Source organism: Bemisia tabaci, chromosome 6, assembly GCF_918797505.1.
Source record: "Bemisia tabaci chromosome 6, PGI_BMITA_v3".
Lineage (NCBI taxonomy): Eukaryota > Metazoa > Arthropoda > Insecta > Hemiptera > Aleyrodidae > Bemisia > Bemisia tabaci.
The window spans coordinates 13,753,933-13,773,934 of record NC_092798.1 but is presented as its reverse complement, the minus strand read 5'-3'; the positions used below and the strand labels follow the sequence as shown (position 1 = coordinate 13,773,934).

At 37.6% G+C, this 20,002-nt stretch overlaps 2 protein-coding genes and 1 long non-coding RNA gene across 4 annotated transcripts in view; 1 reads left to right on the top strand and 2 right to left on the bottom strand.

The window, feature by feature from the left end:
- LOC140223758 (uncharacterized) overlaps positions 1-13,143 on the top strand; it is a 124,304-nt gene extending 111,161 nt beyond the window's left edge. The window contains exon 3 of the mRNA XM_072301622.1: positions 8,231-13,143. Coding sequence (XP_072157723.1) covers positions 8,231-8,425 — 195 coding nt within the window. The 3' untranslated portion in view covers positions 8,426-13,143. The remainder of the gene's footprint in view (positions 1-8,230) is intronic.
- Positions 1-20,002, bottom strand: part of LOC140224841 (uncharacterized) — a 165,358-nt gene that overhangs the window by 5,297 nt on the left and 140,059 nt on the right. The window lies entirely within an intron of this gene.
- LOC109043702 (5-formyltetrahydrofolate cyclo-ligase) lies at positions 13,366-19,673 on the bottom strand. Of its 2 annotated transcripts, none has more exons than XM_072301621.1 (4): positions 19,234-19,673; positions 16,887-17,014; positions 14,423-14,610; positions 13,366-13,653 (listed from the first exon to the last, which is right to left on the bottom strand). In XM_072301621.1, the coding sequence occupies exons 1-4, from the start codon at positions 19,498-19,500 to the stop codon at positions 13,373-13,375; spliced, it is 864 nt and encodes a 287-aa protein (XP_072157722.1). In that variant the 5' UTR covers positions 19,501-19,673; the 3' UTR covers positions 13,366-13,372. The 2 variants fall into 2 exon arrangements, with proteins under 2 accessions (XP_072157722.1, XP_018916545.2); XM_019061000.2 differs by having other exon boundaries at positions 14,474-14,610; positions 19,234-19,654.

Genomic DNA, 20,002 nt, shown 5'->3' with positions numbered 1-20,002 from the left:
ATCCGTTGCCGGGCTACTCTCTCAGGGATGTGAAAATCTGGAAAATCTGTCTATGCATCGGCATAGAATAAAGAGACTGACGTAGTCTCTTCATTCTATGACATTGGCTCGCGATTTTCGCGATTGGTTCGCGCATTGGTTCGAGTTTTCTTCCGTTTTTTGCAAGATTAGTGAAAAATGTGCTCCGCGGAACCTTTCGTTTCGTTTTGTTTTTTGTTTTTTTTTTTTTTTGAAAAAATTTACCTGCTCAAGTTCGAAAGTAAAAAAATTGTTGTGATTTAGTCTTCACGTCGCCTGGGGTTACTTTTTGTTACTTTTATCTTCTGTTTTGAAATGATTAAGGCAAATTCTCGGGAAATTTTGAGAGAATCTGTTGCTTGGCTTCAAAAATAAAATAAATAAATCAAAATGGAACATAAAGACGGTGTGCAACGCTTCAATCGGAGGAGAAGCGGGGGTTTCGCGCGCATTTCATCAATATTTGACTCCGATCGTGGAGGGCGCTCTTGATACAACTATTTCACCACGGAAGATGTCCAAATTGCCGCTTGCTAGATTGAAGGCGTTCTATACTGTGATGACGGCTCGGTCACACTGCGCAGTGCGCCTGCAGACGCGGTGCTGACAGCGGAGCAAAACTAGAACATCGCTTCGACATTCTTCACCTGCTTTCTGTTTCTATCATAGTTTAACCAAAACACATGAGTCTTACTTGCAAAATTTTAAATCATCGCTAATGCTCTTTTTTTTTTTTTTTTTTTTTTTTTTTTTTTTTTTATTTCAAAACATTAAATCTTATATAGGGAAACCGATGGTTACATCCCATATGGTTCTCGTGAAATTAAGATTGGATTCTTCCAATTCGTCACTTTTAACAAGCAGAATTGAAGCGAGCAACTATTTGAACTCCGGAGTGGGTATGTGGTATCATACAAAATTGAAGGAAAATCATACGTTTTCGCCCATCTCAAGTAACAGATGTTTATGAGTTTCATGCGCACATTTACGTAATCTTAATTGAGTCAGAGATTCGCGTGTATGCCACGATATTGATGTGAATAACGCGCAATTGTAATGATCTTAAAAATTCGCTAGGAACACGACGTATTTGCCGTGATACCGTGGTGATTATCGTGTAATTTCTAATTTGTTTTACAAAATCCCAGGAAAAATCAAGTTTTCTCCGCGATGTAGATGACAAACCCGCCATTGCTGTGAATTAAACGAAACCGCTGGTTAAATCCCGTAATTATTTCGCGGCTGAAACTCACCAGCTAACTTCAATTAAACATTGAACTGACAAAAGTAACAAATCTTTATGAAAATAACCAACTTTTGATTGGGAATTTTTGATTATTATAATTATCATGTGAGCTTATTGCAGAACAGACCAAAATAGCAGCATACTACTAATATCAACTTTTTAATCAAACCAGTGCGTCTCGCCAATTTTGAAATAGTAGATAATAATTCAGAAACACAATTAGTAACTGATCACTAATCACAGTGATTGCTGATGGTGGGGTTTTCCTGTGCGTAGCACGGGTTTCCTGCTAGTATTTTATAAAGTGAACAAAGCTCAAAAAAACGAGGGAAAATCTTGATGGATTTACGGCGTTCTTGCTTAGCACGGCACTATTGTAAAATGTACATTTGAAACGTGTCTGACATATTTCTTAACAATTTAATTGTTAAATCAGTAATCCATTTTTTTCTGTGCGGCGTCCGGACGTCCATCAAAAAATTACTAAACAAAGAGGGGTAAAGACCGAGATCCTTCATACAATGATTCTCGGATAACGTCTTGTCATCATTGAAACATAATTAAAATAGTTGTAAAAAGAAAAAAGAAAAATAGAAACCCGGAATTAGTCAAAACTAATTTAGTAATTCTCTTTTAGATTATGCTCGCAATAAGAAACTTTACGCGAGAAAAAATACACTGCTTTATAGGCAATTCTACGAAAAGTGTTCAATTCCAGTCATGAACGTTTTATGTGTAAAATGTGTGGTAAAAAATCTTGCATTTCACCTATTCTTATGGATGTAATGGGAGCCAGCGGATCAAAGCGCGCACTGTCGTGAACGCGCAATGCGTGTAGTATTCCTCAAGCCTTGTAGGCGCTAAGTCACCGTCATGATTGGTAGGTTGCAATGTTCACAGCCTCATAACTTTTCTTCGGTCAGATAATTTTATCTGGTTCGTGTACTAATTTGATCAAAATACTTTTAGTTGAATAAACAATGTATTTGATTTTAAAAAAAAAAAAAAAAAAAAAAAAAAAAAAAAAACGCATCTTTCACCCGAAATATCTCGAAAATATGCTTTCATGAAGTTTCGGCGTCATGACCGTCATAGGTGTTTTTGTTCGCCTAAAATGGCCGCTAGGGGCAGCCAAAGTTGCTACAACACGTTCCATTGCGTAGAGTGAAAAGTTCACATCAAAATATAATCTTCCAGCAGTCACTGCCGGAATTTAGAAGATTATTGAAGGATTTTAAGGATTATTAAAGGTCAAAGTGTGAATGAACTGATGAATTTTACTAGAGGCTCTGTGAAAGCGTTCTTTTCATGATGCTGTGTCAAGTATCTCCTTAAACCTATCTAAAGCGCGTGGGACATTCTACGGAAAGAGGCTGAAATATTTTTAAAAAAAGAAGAAGCCAGAAACAAAGAAAAAATCCGATGCAATTTGAATAAATCTCAAGAAGATCGAGACCAGAAACAGCGGCTGACACCAACCACGCAAATTGCAAATCAGAGCTTCAGCTCGTGAAAATTACATCATTATCTAAAAGTTACACAAGTTCTGCGGTTTTGCCTCAAAAAGCAAGCAACGATGAATCTTGTCAGGATGGTGTATCTACCTGTAATATCTTAAAATATTGCGGGAAAAGTCAATAAATTAACTTACAAATATATCATGCAGCCACTCCCACTTTTACTTTGCAAACCACTGCTGGACGTTTCACCTGCCTTCTTTAACACGAGCCTAGTCGCCCCCCCCCCCCTCCTTCCAAATAAAGAGACCGAAGTTGGCCTGTCAGCAGCTCATTTCACTTGGCGATGAATTATGAATCTCCTACCTTTTTGATCTGCGAATCCCACCGTCTCTCGCTGGTTCTTTGATCTCTCATCTATCTTGTTTACTCTCCTATTTGATTAAAACCTCGGAGCTCAATTCAAAATTGCCCCTTCTTTGCAAAATTAATATACTGTGTTCGCGTTTTTATCAGGAAGTAGCAAAATCCAGGTGATATAGATACCTCTGATGAAGCAAATTTTATTTTAAGTTCCGAACCTCGTTGGGGAGTTCTGACCTGATTTGTCGCATCAATCACTGGGAAAAAAAGTAGCTTGGATCTAGAGTCCAAACTCTTGAAAACAATGACAAGAAAAAATACTCTTGATTCAATCGGATTTTCGCTTCAAAAGGAATAGCTTCAAATCAAAAGGAAATCCGCTGAAATTAAGAGGCTTGGTTCTTGATTTAAGCAAAAATCCGATTGAATCGAGAGTATTTTTTCTCGTCAATGTTTTTAGGAGTATGGACTCTAGATCCAAGCGGTTTTTTTTCCAGTGATCACCAACACCAGTGGACGCCGTTGTAACCAGATTCGACCAATCAGATCCGTTGGTTTTCGATAGGTCGAACCTTTTTAGAACCACCTCGCGAGGTGGTACCAAAATCACGCACCAACGTTGCGATTCGTCAGTCACCGAATCGGAAGTTCCGAACTCAGATAGAATGACAGCTCGGAGGTTCGGGCACAAAAGTAGTACCGAACCTGTGAATAAAATTCGCTTATAGAATATCGAAGAAGATGAGGATCTTCTTTTACTAACCGCTCGATGATGAGTTTGAGCTTTCTCACGTTTCCGTCTTCCTTATCGAAAATATTGTTTCAAGGTTCAGTTACACTAGAGTACCTGTATAGGGAGAGTAGCGACAGATCGGTTCATGGAGGGCTTAGGGCCCAAAAGTGCAGCCACCCTTCTGAGCAACTTCTAACACACCAAATTTCACTGCCAGCCTACAGATTTCAATTCTAACCAAGATGGCTAAGAATGTACATAAATGAGCGTTCTTTCGCAAAAATAAGTAAATTTATGCAAAAAGTAAACCAAATGCATGCTTTCTAAACGACGGTTCGTAACAATTGTATTTATAAATCGCTCTGGACATTCGAAATTCATAGGTTGGCTGCCCTTTTGGGCTCTAACTTTATTCGCGGAGGCATCGGTGAAGGCCTGATGGACTTTCGGAGTTTCAGATCTGTCGCTACTCTCCCTATACAGGTACTCTAAGTTACACGATCCAATAAAGCCATCAAACTGCGAAGCTCTGATTGGTGGAAAAAGACCTGAGGTGAGTATGCGACCAATGAGAGGCCCAATTTGATGGCTCAATTTGATCGTGTAACTGGACCTTCACGGACGAAGGAACGTAACTCCATTCAAAGGTTGCAATATTTTCTCAAACAATTCGATTCTCTACAAGAATACACTTGTGCATTTTTGTAGACAATTTTCTTAATTTTTGCGCAAGGTCAGAAGAAAAATCAGTGACATTATCTGTTAGAAATGCCCAGAATTCTCTTCGTGAAAAAGAAATTTGCTAGTGAAAATTTTGCAACATTGAAATGGAGTTACGTTCTTGCTCGAAGGAGACGACGATAGTGTCATGAGGGCAACTTGGGTCAGTTTCTTTCGATGAATTCGATTAATTTGGAACTAAATTCGTATACATTTCGGCACGTATGAAACAAATTTCTCTACTGCTGAGAGGTGAAATAAAACGCCACACTTGGCAAAATTTCGAATGGTAAAATCGGAAATCTCTGTAAAATCTGCGGTTTTTATCAGCTTGAAATTTCCGGCAGTTTTTTTCTCAATTTGATCCCGCGCGTCCGTAAATTGTAAGGAAAATTATACACATAAGTTCTCTCAAAAATCAATATTTTATTGAAAAAATTTGGCAACATGACCGCTCATACGGCATTTTCTCTCAACACAGTCGTCAAGGAGTCATTTCCGGGCTAAGACAGTCCGAAACTGTCAACGCTGCCGTTTTACGGAAGAGAGTTAGTATCTTCACTTTGGTCATGAACCACGGATGACACGTGTTCTTATGCACTTTACAGCTCACTCTAGAGTAGCGATATTTCACCCTGCCGTAGGATTACCAAAGACAGGAGAGAACTGCCGTGTTACAGAATAGAGCGGTAACTCTATTTGGACCTCGTTAGGCAGAAAGGAACTGAGCCACATCTTCTACTGCTAAATTTATTTGGGCAACTTAATTTTTTACATGAAAACTGTTGTGCGGAATTTTGTGCAGATTTAAGTGAATTTTCTACATAGTGCGAAACGAATTCCCTATAATTTTCAAAAGAATCCGAACAATCATTCTTTTGTAAAAAATGTAATTGCCCCGTTAAATTTGGCAACAGCTGATAACTCTTGGTTCTTTTCCGCTGAAACGCGGCCCATTTGGTCCTGAGCCGTAGATAACACGTGCGTTTACGCATTTCAAGGTTCACCCAAAAATGGAGTCTCTGCTCTAATCCGCGGTACGACAGAACAGTAGCTGCGTGCTACCATCATAAATCATCGTTAATTGAGTTCCGTTGGAGGGGCATTTTTCAATAAACTTTCTAGGAGGATCCAATGTTTGGGCGTCCAGGGAACCATAACCTTGACAGCATCATTTCTGGAATGAATCAAATTGGCCACTACGCGGATGCTATTCATAGTGGCGAGCGCAATTTACCCATCAGTCCATGCTTTGAGGAAGTGTTGATCCGAAAATCAGTGAAATTAGCGGATCGCAGAGAGAAAGCACCGGAAGTGTACCATTTGTGGAACAACTGGTCGTTTAATAGTGGCCGAAAATCTATTTTTATTATTTTTTCGGATTTCTCCTCTTCTCTCATATTTTCCACATCATCTTTGAGTACCTCCTACTTTTTCTTCTTCTTCGTCGTCTTCCTTAAAATAAATCATAATTATTCGACGAGGAAGTATAACTTCGTAAAATCTTGAAAAATATGTAGGGACATTTCTATATCGACATTTCTATATCAACAATTCTGTCTTTAAGATTGTCTTCAAATGAATCGACTTTCTAAACGGTCAATTCCACACATCAATATTCCAAAAACGATCAAAATTCATGAAAATACGACCAACGGGCAAAATTGATACAGTCCAAACTAATCTTAAGGGAAAATTAGCCATTCTTAAGCTGATTGAATTAATTGCATTTGTGCCCTCTACAAAACTCTACCCTGGATGCATCTAATTGATCACGCACACGCAGTCTCGCTTAAAATCCAAAACCGATGAGTAAATCAGACAGCTACAAAAAATTAATAGTGAACTATGATTCTGAAGAGAACAGAGCCGCAGCAAGGTTTTTCCAGGAAATTATCATATTTTAATTGATTTACTTTCAGGCTAATTGAATGTCACGGTCGCGCAAGGTGAGGTCAACCTCATTATTCATTGGATGATCAGTCAAGTATCACTTTTAATTGTGTTTCGCTTTCAGTTACGGTAGATCCGCCAGATCATGTTTCCGGATAAAACAACGTAAATTTGCTCTTTTCCGTGGTGTTAGATAATAACGAGGATAGATCATTTCGAATGGAAAATTGAGCAACAATCCAAGTGGCTCCTTCTGATTTTTGTGTTCCCTCTGATACTGATCAAGAATTTGACCTGTGAATGGTATGAGTAAGTTTCAAAGTCAAGGTTACGATAAATTTTGGGATACCTAGGTTCCTCTTGACACATCAACGAAAGCACAACAGACTCTCTGGGCAAACTTTTGCCTATCTGAAGAAAGGTGTTAAGTGGATACGAAATATTCAAGTAAGGGATTTCCCTAAAAATTTGCACAGATTAGGATTGAAGAAGCTGGAAGCATCGACTCAGGCTCCAAGTTCAAATTCCTACCGAACAATTTTACATTGAAAATGAGCAATACGGAACAAAAGCTCAGAGAAATGCTAAGTATTTTCCGTACGCATGTAAAAATTGATCTGGCGACCTAAACATTTTTAAAATAATTTCCGCGTTCTTACTTGCGTTTTCTTCTATCTGTAGGACCCGTTTCGGAGTTACGACTCCGTTTTCAGCCGGCGGCAGCTATGACTACAACCCTTGGACTCATTTACACCGCGAGGAACAACATGCAAAATCTCAGCACCACCTCGTGGCGCTTCCCAGATTTTGAATTTCTACTCTCCAAATACCAATGGGTGGTATTCGATAGTGGATCGATGTATTATTTGGTTCAAAACAGTCGAGCATAACCTCAAATAAAAATTGTAGGATTTAAGTTAGAAAAGCTGAAAAAGAGAAAATTCCGAACAATTTCATTTTTTATCAACATGCAGCACTGCTAAGAATAAAATATCAATCACAATGACCCGTTCGCACAGATTAGGTATTCGATTGACTTTTAAGGCTGTGTTTATATGTTGAACCATTGATATCGGCGCAATTTCAGCGATATAAGGCCTTGTCCACACGAGCGTGGTTCGCGGAACTTCGTTAGGGGAACTTGTTCCCGGAACAAGTTTTAGCTGAGCTAAAACTTATTCCTCCAAACCCCGGAACTTCCCCGTACTCCGAGTTTCTGTTTCTTTTGTTGTGAATTCGTTTGTTTTTGTTTTTTACCTCCTTAATGTCTTGACATTTGTTTTTGTTACTCTCGCGGCCGTAGTAATCTATTATTTTGCACTAATTGTATAGTTTTATAGAAGTTCCAGTTTCAGTTCGGGCGAACTCGTGTGGACAGCATGCCTCGTTTTAAGGAACAAGTTCCGGGAACTGAGCAGTTCGTCGAATAAGTTCCTCGAACTACACTGACAAAACAAATACATCGGATCTAGAGTCCAGACTCGTAAAAACATCGACAAGAAAAAATACGTACTCTTGATTCAATCAGATTTAAGCTTAAATCAAGAACCAAGCCTCTTAATTTGAGCAGATTTCCTTTTGATTTAAGCTTGAATCTGATTGAATCAAGAGTCCTTTTTCTTGTCAATGTTTTCAAGAGTCTGGATTCTAGATGCAATGTGTTTTTCTTTTTTCCAGTGCACGCTCGTGTGGACAGGGCCGAACGCCTGTTCGATGCATTGTACAGGCGTTCATCAATTTGACCATTTCGACTAATTTGACTGTTTCGACTAATTCGAGGGTTTTGTGTGTTTGTTGCAGGGTTACCGTGGTCCGGACTTCACGCTGGACGTGCACCAGGCGGAGAAGCTGATGCTGCGGATCGCGGCGGACAAGAAGCGCCGATGCTGGTGCCGGATCAGCGTCTCCCTCCTGGGCCTCGCCTTCCTCCTCTTCTCAGTCATGAGTTTCAGCATGATGCTCACACGCGGGCAGCGCCTCTTCGGGTCCCTCTAGCACCTCACCCCCCCCCCCCACACACACCTGCACCTCTCGGCTGAAACCTGAATACACAGTGCCAAACTCCGGTATGCGGACAGCATTGGCGGATCCAGCAAACTGGCAACACTGTTTTTCTCCATTTAAACCTATGGAAATATATCGATTCTTGGAGGGGCCAAGTGCCCCCACAAGAATCGATTATTTAACATAGGTTTAAATGGAGGGAATCCGTTGTTGCCAAATTGCTATATCCGCCCCTGGCGGACAGGAAGCCCACAGGAAGGAGCTTGGAATAAATAGAAACCCAAATGGAGATGTTGCATGTGTGAGGAATTTGCAATTTGACTATTGATTTTTATGTAAAAGTTCGCGAGAAACACGATAGTGCCACTGGTTTTCTCTGAAATCAACTCCCAAGCTCAAAAAAGCTCTCAAAGTTGAGGGCGTAATAGAGAGGATATCCCACGCTATCCTGAGAGTCCACCTCTACATCAAGACAAACTCTCCATGCAAAGATAGGGAGCGAATACATTGACAGGGCTGCCACTTTATTTGGGAACTCCAAAACTAAAAACACGGCAACCCTGCTAATGTATTTGCTCCCTATCTTCGCATGGAGAGTTTGTCTTGATGTAGAGGTGGACTCTCAGGATAGCGTGGGATATCCCTCCATTTTGGCCTCAACTTGAGAGCTTTTTTTGAGCTTGGGAGTTGATTTCAGAGAAAAGTATTCGCACTGTCGTGTTTCTCGCGAAATTTTACAAAATAATCAATAGTCAAATCGCAAATTCCTCACACATGCAACATCGCCATTATACTTCCGGCTAAATTTGGCGCCAGATAGAAGAGTAGTTGCACCAGTCAGACGTATGGTTGAGTATGCCAAAAGTGTGGTTGTATCAAAAATACCTCCGGCTAGTGCAACTATTCTTACATCTGGCGCCAAAATCAGCCAAGAGTATAGTTGGGATTGTGATACTTTTTTTTCAGTGAGGCTACCAGAAAAGTTGGGTCTCCGGATTTTTTTTCACTCTGTCTAATCCAGGGATTAAACATGGAATAGAGAGAGAAAGCATGTAAAAGAGCTGCTTTTGCAGGATGTTTCATAATTTTTTTCCGATACTTCGAAAAAAAGTATCACAGTCCCAACTATACCCCTAACTGAAATTGGTGTCAATTACTAGAGTAGTTGCCCTATCCACAGGAATGGTTGAGTCAGCCGAAAGTGTGTTTGGATCAATCCTCTGGCTGGTGCAACTTCTCTCATGACTGGGGCCAAAATCAGTTAAAAGTATAGTTGGTTATCACGGTGGAGAAATTGCGAAAACAAAAACAGATTTTAGAGATAGGGGGGAAAATACACTTGAAGGTTCAGTGTACAAGAAACTTGAGTCGAAATGTATGCGATTCTAAGAATAGCAAGTTTGCAGTAAATAATTAATGAAAAAGTTTAAATTGTCGGGGTGAGACTAAAAACACAGTCATGATAGTCTCATTGATATGTGTTTAAATACTGTCAAGTCTCAATACTTTTTAGGAATCGTAATGCGCCTATAATGTGCATACAAAGATTAAACTTAAAAAAGTATAATAGTTGGGATACAACTACAGAGTTAAAAGAAAAAATTATACACGCACTTTAATGTGAAGTATATTTTCTATGAATTTCCTCAGGGTTCCAAATTTCAGAGTATAAAGATATCAATATGACAAAATTCCCTCTAATTTCCCGTAAACAGCTCGCTTTAACCATCTTACTGGAATAAATTTAAGAATTGAATCGAACTTAGAGGTGCTCCCATGACAATGATCTTCAATCTCTGCTTGAGTGGATTTTGATTTTCGACCATCGGGCAATTTGTACGGATTATAATTACTTTCACATTTTCTTGTTTTCCAATTACCTAGAGCTTTTGCGACACATTGAGCTGAAAATCAAAATGGCCATAACTAATAATGAATTTTTGACGATATCGCACACCTTTCTTGTAACTACTACCATTTGCACTTTTAATGCGCGGTATGATTTCAGTGACCTCCAATTATTACATGTAAAAAAAAAGAAGAAGAAAAAAGCAAAAAAAAAATTAATGTTTATTGTTCACATGGGTTGACGAACATCTGGAATATTTTCGATTTGGAATATCCCACTGTACTTCCGAAACACAGGACCTGTTTTAGGTGGTGGATAGACGTATATTCTACGACCCATAATATTTTTCCTACAAAAGCCTGTGGAATCTCTCATTTTCTTTCAAAAGCAAGAATTTTGGTTCTAATCGAATCAGTATTACAGTGATACGGCATCATCACTTTTAATAGGTGATATTATTTCACAGTATGTGATGTGATATTTATGTTTCCAATAATATAAGTATTTGTAGGTATAGGTGAGAGTTCGGTTTTAAGAATCGAGGGAGGCCAACTTTACGGATGAATCTGGAGGAGGCGTCAATTTAATGAGTCAACGATGTTTCAATTCTTTATTATTTCCTCTCGAACATTCTATTTAGGAATTTTACTCTTTTGAGTATTCATAATTTTCAATTCTTTGAAGTCAAAACTCATGAAAATTCTCATTACAAGGTCTCCTCTATAAAAAGGGACTTACACAAAATTTAATTGAGCTTAAAATTTTGGAAAATCTGAAAGTTGAATGTGACTCTTCAATACGTAGAAAGGCTGAAGTCGCAAAATGCGTTTCTGTGAGTGCAGTTTTGTTAGTCTTTGCTCATGTTTTCCTTTCTAAATAAAAACCAATCAATAATTTTCTTGAGGTTTTCTGTGAATCTTACCTCACCAAAAAATATATATTCACTGAAAAATGCCAAGCATAGGAAAACAAAAAACTAATTTGCCAACAGGAAACATAAATATATATTGTTTTTAAAATCGAGAATGATTCTGATTAGTTCAAGCTATTTCATTTTTCAATCTTATCATTCCCTTCTTATTCCTTGAAAAAATCAGTCGTAAGGAAGTGTAACTCTGCGCGGAAAATTTAAGAAATATCGTGTTTCAGGCAAGCACCTTTTTTCTTTTCTTTTCCTTTTTTTTTTTTTTTTTTTTTTTTTTTTTTGCGTGGAGATTTAAGATATTTTCGTCTGCTTTTTATTGAGGAAATTTAACGTGAGCAAAGATCATGAAACATTACAACAGTTACGTATTTTTTCTCCAGCCATTGTACGAGAGAGGATGCATAATATCGTTGAGAGAAAACGGTCGGTGACAGAGGGACACTTGCAAACGTATGATTCAAGGAACGCCTTCAATCGAGCGAACGGCAACATCATGAACAAAATATTTTCAAATGATCGAATGCGCATGAGACTACATAATATTCACTGTATATTCCCTTATTTCCCGGGATAAATATCAGCATGCTCAACCACTCTTGTTAAATTGGCGAATTTTCATTGAGAAACGTCTCTCCCAAAATATAGTGTCTCTCTTTTTTTCATGGGAACTGTGCAATATCTTATTTTAGGTTTTACCTTCACTCTTTTTTCCTCATTTTGTTTGTGGAACTACAAGAAAATTCTTAATAGGAGTGGTACATATGATGCCTGTCAACTATGTATTATTAATTTTGAATCATATAAATCGGGGGACATACTTCAGTTAGTATAATAAAAAATTTACGATACGTTTTCTACCCGTAGTCAACTCATCCTAATTTTAATATCCCAATGCGCAACAAATTGTAGTTGATTTTTTTTTTTTTTTTTTTTGGTAGTAAAAAAAGAGCTATGCGTGTAGAAGCTTTTTTGACTCCAAGATATATTCTTTAATTGAAAAACATTTTAAGGGTTTTTTCCCCCAAAATTTAATAATCAAGATGAAACATCCCCAGTTAAATTTCAATGAGCTTAAGCTAGAATCAGGAGGCCTCATTATTATAGGCAATTTTTTGATGACACGAAAAAAGCCATTCTAACGCTTTTACGTTACCGATTTATTGAATCAATTAATCTAGACTTCGTCCGTCTCCATAATCCTTTTGATTATTATTGAGTGATATTTTAATACGAAAACCAATGATCAACTGGAATTTTGTTTTTAAAAACGTTGCAAAGATCAACTGCCTTCGTCTTACCCGTGAGACTTTTTATATGGAAAAAAATGTATACAACTTAGATCTTACGTTTATAGTTTAGGCAGCCTTGGCACTTAGATTGGGAACCCCCGTAATTATTATCGACCATTGGAGCGTGGTGAGTATTGATTTAGTATTAAAGCGACGAATAAACGACATGTACATATTTATCATACGACGCCGGCAAAAATTGTAAATAAAAACTTACCTTTATTGATTTTTTTTAGCATACTAAGACCGGTCTTATAACTTATCACCCCGTAAATCGTTGATTTTAAAAGCTACCAAAGGATGGATTTGAAACTGCCTTGAGATATTACCTACAACGCCAAGTCAAAGTTTAAGTTAGGATTAAATTAAATTTCGTTAAGTTATTCGGTTTTTTGAAACTGCACGTTTCGCAACCGACTCGAAGTAAGTTTATTAAGAGAAGTGTTCATGGTTTGCAATATTAGCTTTATAGTTATGTTAGGTTTTTTACCTGTGTACGCGTTCTATTATTTGTCAATTTTTTAGTCTTATGTTAATGTGTCATATTCACTATACTGACTGTTCTAATAATGCAGGATTACTTTCTGTTTGTATTATATTGTAATAATGAAAATAAATTATATTCGTGTGTAATTTTCAAATGCAATTAAGTTTACTTCTTGCAATCATTTCCTATTGACTATTAAAACCTGAAATATTTTCCGAAAAGATGGATGCATGGAAAATACATAAGCCACCCAACAACATGCAGGCACTGCGTATGCAATATGTATTAATTGCAATTCATTTTTTTAATTAGAATTCAAAAAGATAAAGATACACGATAACACGTGCAAACTAGAAACGTGATCGAAAAGAATAAACCAAATTGAAAATCAATATTCTGTATTTTTCACAGTGGTTGATGGTTTCTCTGTGATTTTATAGATCAATTTATCCCAGATAACTTTATCCATCTTTGCGTCTTTGTGATTCGTTGGAAACGACCCTTCTTTCACGACTTGCTGCCTCAGACACAGGCCGATCAAAAAGGGATCACACATTTCCCTCGCTTTTCTAATAAATTGTTGGATGTAATCTGTAACACCATCTGGAAATCTAGACCCGCTTCTTGTAAACGCTAGGCCTGGTAGAATCAACAAATCAATCGTTCTGCCTGAAAAATTAAAATATAAATACATGTATTGAACTCAAGTTCTTAGAAAAAGAGTAAACAAAAGTCTTGTTGTTGGGAGGAACCTTCCCGCCTCGAGAAATAAAAATTTGAGAGATGGTTCGCTTGGCTAATTATTTGGATTGAATGTATACTGAATCAACCGTGGCTGCGACAAAATGTCTCCATTTTAATTAAAGTTCATTTATTATTGAGGGATAGTACCACCGTGACACAGATTCTTGTGTAAAGGAACTGTTATTGGAAAGATATTAAATTTTTAGGCGTCAGCGAGAATTGCGCAGAAGCCTTGAGGATTTTTGATGGTGAAATAGAAAAGTCATTGAGGAGCAAACCTGTCGCAAATTGAGATACTTGTTTCGCGACTTTCGCCACCACCAATAAGCCACCAGGTTTTTTGGTATTAAAAATAAAAAAAAAAAAAAAAAAAAAAAAAAATTACACTGATTTTTTTCAAAATATCTACACTGGGGAAAAACACATTGGATCTGGAGTCAAGAATCTTGTAAACATTGACAAGAAAAAATACTCTTGATTCAATCGGATTTTTGCTTGAATCAAAAGGAAATCCGCTTAAATTAATAGGCTTGGTTCTTGATTTAAGCTAGATTCTGATTGAATCAAGTGTACTTTTTCTTGTCGATGTTTTTAAGAGTCTGGACTCTAGATCCAATGTATTTTTTTTTCCAGTGTAATATAGACATGTCCTTAACGCTTAATTATGAGTTTCAAATTTGAAAATGATATTTACGTGCATCTTTCTCATAAATCTGCCTCTGCAATGGAGAATCTGAATAATTACCGTCCGTTAATGATTTGTTGACCCGCTTTTTGTCAGTCCACGTTGGTTGTTGGATGCTTAGCTGATTGATAGGTACCTCTTCGTATACGTCCCTCATGCTGAACACAGGAACGAAATCTATTGTTTTGTAAACAACCCTGAAATCACCAAAAAAAAAAAAAAATCAAAAGCTTTATTACTGTGTTTTTTGCAACCTATACTCTACCAGTGATTGACTTCAAGGAGTGTTAAAATAGTTCTTCTCTGTATTAAAAGTGTCATGAAATTATCAGTGGCGTGGCGTACTTTGCGATATATCGACTGATCTGCCATTTAAACCACTGGAAAAGGACCATTAATAGGGTGCTCGCAACGAGCACCTTAATAATCGATTCTTTACCATAGTTTCAAATGGGGAAATATCGATAATCGATCATTCGCGCCTCGCCACTGGAAATTTCACCATAGAGAACTTGACTTTTCTTGCGTTCTATGACTTTCACCCCTTACCTTTCATGCGTTGCTCCGCTTGAAGGCCATAGAAAATTAGCTGATGCTCAATTGAGAGTTTTAAACGCTTACTTTATTAAAAACAAAAACAACCAACCCAGTGATTAGGTTACAAAATTCGTAAGTAGAATTACGTGTCATGTAACAAATTACAAAGCAATACATTTCAAAAGGACAAAACTTATGACTGCATCCAGCACTTTTGCAGGTAAAGTAAACTGAAAAAGGCATGATAGAAAGTGTAGAGATGAGGTAAGTAAGTACACATACCAAATGAAGAATTATGGATCCATTTGATGTCTCCATGTGTACATATACGCGCTCTCACACAGAACCGCTATCACAGTCACAAGTATCAACCACATCGAAGAACTTTCTGAGATCTGTTACCAGTCCTTAAAATTTTACAGCATGAATTTCAACCGAAGTTTTATGAAGCAAATTTTATCATTTGTGCTTGGCGTGCGACAGTTGATGGATGAGATAGATGACTCTCACTAAACTTGTCTCCCCACCCACCACAAATCATTTACATCGTGATTGATTGTTAAAAATGAGCTCGAAACACCGCATTAATTCATAAGTGTTAACTGTAATGATAAAACACATTTATTATGCATTTCTTTCGATGTGGATTGCATTTTGCAAAAGGAACCAAGTGCATTCCAATGTCGCTAGGATTGTGCAACTTACATTCTTTGCAAAACAATTGCTGCAATCATGCAATTAATTAATTTTACTAAGGTAATTTTCTTCTTGAATTTATAGCTTATTGAGAGTAAATATATATACTTGTTTAGATAATCAGTTAATATTTGCAAGGTAAAAAAGTTGCACAATCTTAGCAACATTGAAATGCTCTTGGTTCCTTTATACAAAATGCAATCCATGGATCCTTCTTTGTAGCTTATTAGCGGCAACCCGTCAACCATATGGATTGCATTTTGCACAAAGGAACCAGGAGCATTGCCATGTTGCTAAGATTGTGCAACTTCACCCATTGCGGTATAATGATTAATATACTGAAAAAATATGAAATTCACATGGTCATTTTTGCCTTAAATTTACAGTTTTTAGCGAGTAAAATAGAAACTATTTAGAGATAATCAGGAATTCCTTCCAAGACAAAAAGAGCTGCACAATCTTAGCAATATTGTAATGGTCCTGGTTCCTTTCTGCAAAATGCAATCCATATCCTCAGCGCAGTGGCGGTTTCGCAAGTTGGCAACACTTTCTTTTTCCGCGATCAAAGCCATTGAAAATATTGTTTTAGGTGAAGCAAACTGCCTCACCTAGAATCGATTGTTTCACTTACACTTTAATGGAAGAAAGACGGTGTTGCCGACTTGTAAGAATCGCCACTGCATCAGTGCTCCTACGCATCGATAGTAGAGAGAAACCAGGGCACATTTTGGATACCAAAAAACAAGTTAGAAAAACTTATGAGCTTTTCTCCTAGTTGTCAAAAATTCAAAGTTGGCAATAACCATTTTAAATGTAAAAACAGGCGTAGCAATTCTTAGCGTTTAATCTTATGGAGACATTAAAGCTGCAAATATGTTTTTCGCGGTCCAATTTTAATGTGACCTGGTTCCTCCATGTCGCACTCGGATCATGTAGATCGTATTCGATACATCAAACGGGTGAGATTGTATCGATATCGATTGGTTCAAAACATAAACATAGCCTCAAAAGTCAATTGAGTAATCCGACAGAGCGGGTTTTTTGTGATAGATTTTTGATGTGCACGAGTCCTAATTGGCCAAGAGTAGTGAAATTGCTACGAAATTTCTCATTATCAGCTTTTCTGACAAATATATTAAATTTTTGGTTTAAGGTTATGTTCTATTATTTTGAACCAAACGATACATCGAACCACTATCGAGTACGATCCATTATCATGAATGAAACGTTCGCATCTCACCTGGGCACATAACAAGTTTTATTGGCGTCAAAAGCGTCGGATAGAATATCGTACGTCCCAATCTCAGTATCTTTACTTAGATAAATTCCTATACTTTTAGCATTTTTGAACTCTTTCAAAGCGGTCACCTGGAATTAGAATTTCGGTTATAAATTGAGAACTTTAAGCGCAGCTGAGGAAGTTATTATACGACACTGAATGATACTGGTTTCAACTCAGATGAAGTTTCCTCAAGTTGTAAATAAAGTAGGCTGTCATCATGACGTCTCCTTTCAATTCGTCGCTCCTCTGACTTAAAGGCGTATCTCGATTTTCGAATGAGCCCCAGAAAGCCTGCATTTATATGTAAAACAGGGCTGACGTGGGAATCGAGTTACGCCCTTATGTCAGAGAGACGACGAATTATGCCATTCAATCAGTGGCGAGGCGTCAGTGGTCGATAATCGAATTTTACCCATTTGAAGCTATGGTAAAGAATCGATTATTAAAGTGTTCGTTGCGAACACCCTGCTCATCGATCCTTTTCCATGGTTTTAAATGACAGAGCAATCAATATATCGCAAAGCAGGCCACGCCACTGCGGAAATCGGAATTCGGAATTGCGGCAGTATTTTTCACACGCATCATTCCTCACATTGATATAAGATATGTGTACCGCGTTAAACAGAAAGGAACCAAGCCACATCAGCTATTGCCAAATTTAACAGGGGAATTTGATTTTTTACGAGAGAACGTTTGTGCGGATTCCTTTGAAAATGTTATGGAATTTGCTTTGTATTTTGGAGAAAATTCATAGAAATTTGCACAAAAATCCGCACAACCGTTTTCGTGTAAAAAATGCAATTGCCCGATTAAATTTAGCAATAGCTGATGTGGCGTGATTCCATACTGTTTAAACGCGGTCCATATAATGACACTATATCAGTGAATTTGCAGGATTGCATATCCCGCTGGTAGTATTTTAAAACCTCCTCTGTCATTTTATTTTATTGAAAGAGAACAAATCAATGTTATTTCTTGAAATGTTCACAGAATATTCTTCACAAAGAGAGAAGAAATCAGGGAAATTTTTAAGGAATGACACTCAGGATTTTTTCGTGTAAAAACATAGTCTGACAGGACGTCTGCAAAGTTACGAACTAAAATACGTGTTTGTGCTGTCTCAGCATCGGTAATTTAATTACCACGTAATGAGGGGGTGACCGCACCCTGATAAAAATTAGGTGGGGTCAATTTATGATTAAACCCTGATTCCTCCGTTCGGGGCCAGTTAGGTTACCCAGTCATGAATGGAATGTAGGAAAAATCCTATTTGGACCGCGTTTAACAGAAAGGAACCCAGGCGTATCAGATATTGCAAAATTTAATCCTCTACGAGAGAACGTTTGTGCAGATTCCTTCGAAAATTTTAAGGAATTTGCTTCGTACTATGGATAAAATTTACTAAAATTTGCACGAAAATCCGCACGACAGTTTTCATGCAAAACATTAAATTGCTCAATCAAATTTGGCAATAGCTGATGTGGCTTGGTTTCTTTCTGTTCAACGCGGTCCATTTAGATTATTAAAGTCTTATTGAGAACTTCAAATGGTTCGACCCAGCCATTTCAAACCCTCACTATACCTATGCAATTGAAATTCGAAGACAATTTATGAATGAAGAAAGAATTCTGCTAGATGCATGTTCGGGGGCAAAATTCCATCGGCAATCTCTTATTTTCTATAGAATAAATTGATACACGAGGTACAAGGCCAAATAGGAGACACGGCAAAATATGCAAGTAGATTGATCGCCCATTCTCATCCAGAGCATCACACAATAAGAAAAATTAGTCAAAATAACCTATCAAACCAAAGACGGATAAACGTCTCTGATCGGAATGTTTTTGGATGCTCTTCTCACTAAAAGTAGCTGAGGACAGTTGGCCCAAACGTTTTATTCTGTCTTCATTGTAGGCCTTGTTCTCAGTGTTTTTATTTATTGACTGATGTTCTGTGTCTGATTTGTAAAATTAACCTGAGCCCAAATATGTAGGTGAGTAGTTAGGCCCCTGTAAGTAACAAGGTGGTAAAATATTGCGGGGTCCACGGAATTTCGCCGAGAAATCAAGGCCAGAAAGTTCAAAAATTTCAAGTAGAGTAAAAAATGTTGAGCTCCAATTTTTTGAATTTTTAAGAATTGTTTGACTTTAATAGACATTTGTGAACTTTATGACCTTCCATTCCCCGCCAAATAATGTGGTCCCAGCACTATTTTACCGAATTGTTACTTATGAGCTCGGGCCAATTTTTTTCAGGGCTTTTTTCTTGTTGGTATTATAAGTTGAGTAGACCATCAAGTGAGTACCTGTTTTCTGACCGCTTCTGACTGCAATTTTCTTTCCCGCAGAGATATTTTTGAAATGATCCACCTCATTTCAGCTCTAAACACGTTTGGATCCGTAGTTTTCGGGTAAGGTATTTTTTCTCCAGGCTGCCAGCGTACTGGTTTTGCCGTCGTTGTCCAGCCATAGTATGAGCCCTCAGGGTTGTAATGTTCAACTGTTACCTGACAGTATCCAGGCCTGATAAATTTGGCCAAAATTGAGAAAAATAAATAAATAATTTCGTCCATTTAAGTCACTGATTAACTATTAACAACAAAACAACACTACATTTTCACACTACCTACATGGTCTACATTTAATGTCATTTTCGTAAAATTGGAAAATATTGAAAAATTAGGGTGAATCAATAAAAAGAGACTAAACTCCTCGTCTATGAAGAAGCTCACACGTGTCGATGAATTTAATTGGTGGGTATTAGCTTATCCATGCTCATCTGGTAGAAATCAATAGACTTGATTAAGTGAGGACTATGTCTGTGGCGACACGTTTGTATTCCCTTGTTGTCACGTCTCGTAAAAATTTTAACAAATCTTCTCCGATAGTATAAACACTTCATACTATCGTGCGGTGAATACACCCAAAATAAGAAATCGGGAAAACTGTAAGTGGTCTAAAGATAATTCTGCCCGAAGGTGTCAACGCTTTTAAAAGGTAAGATGAACACTCCCGGGAGGATGGATCTACAACCCTCTAACGAGAGGAGATCAACATTCCCGCATGGGGAACGAA

Bases quoted from the DNA above. Each gene is read 5' to 3' on its own strand.
- LOC109043702 (XM_072301621.1), bottom strand. From the start codon at position 19,500: ATGGACGAAATTATTTATTTATTTTTCTCAATTTTGGCCAAATTTATC. The intron at 17,015-19,233 runs GTACTCACTTGA...TTCTAATTCCAG, and splicing joins CAGAAGCGGTCAGAAAACAG to GTGACCGCTTTGAAAGAGTT. The intron at 13,654-14,422 runs GTAAATATCATT...TTAATTTTTCAG, and splicing joins GATTTATGAGAAAGATGCAC to GCAGAACGATTGATTTGTTG.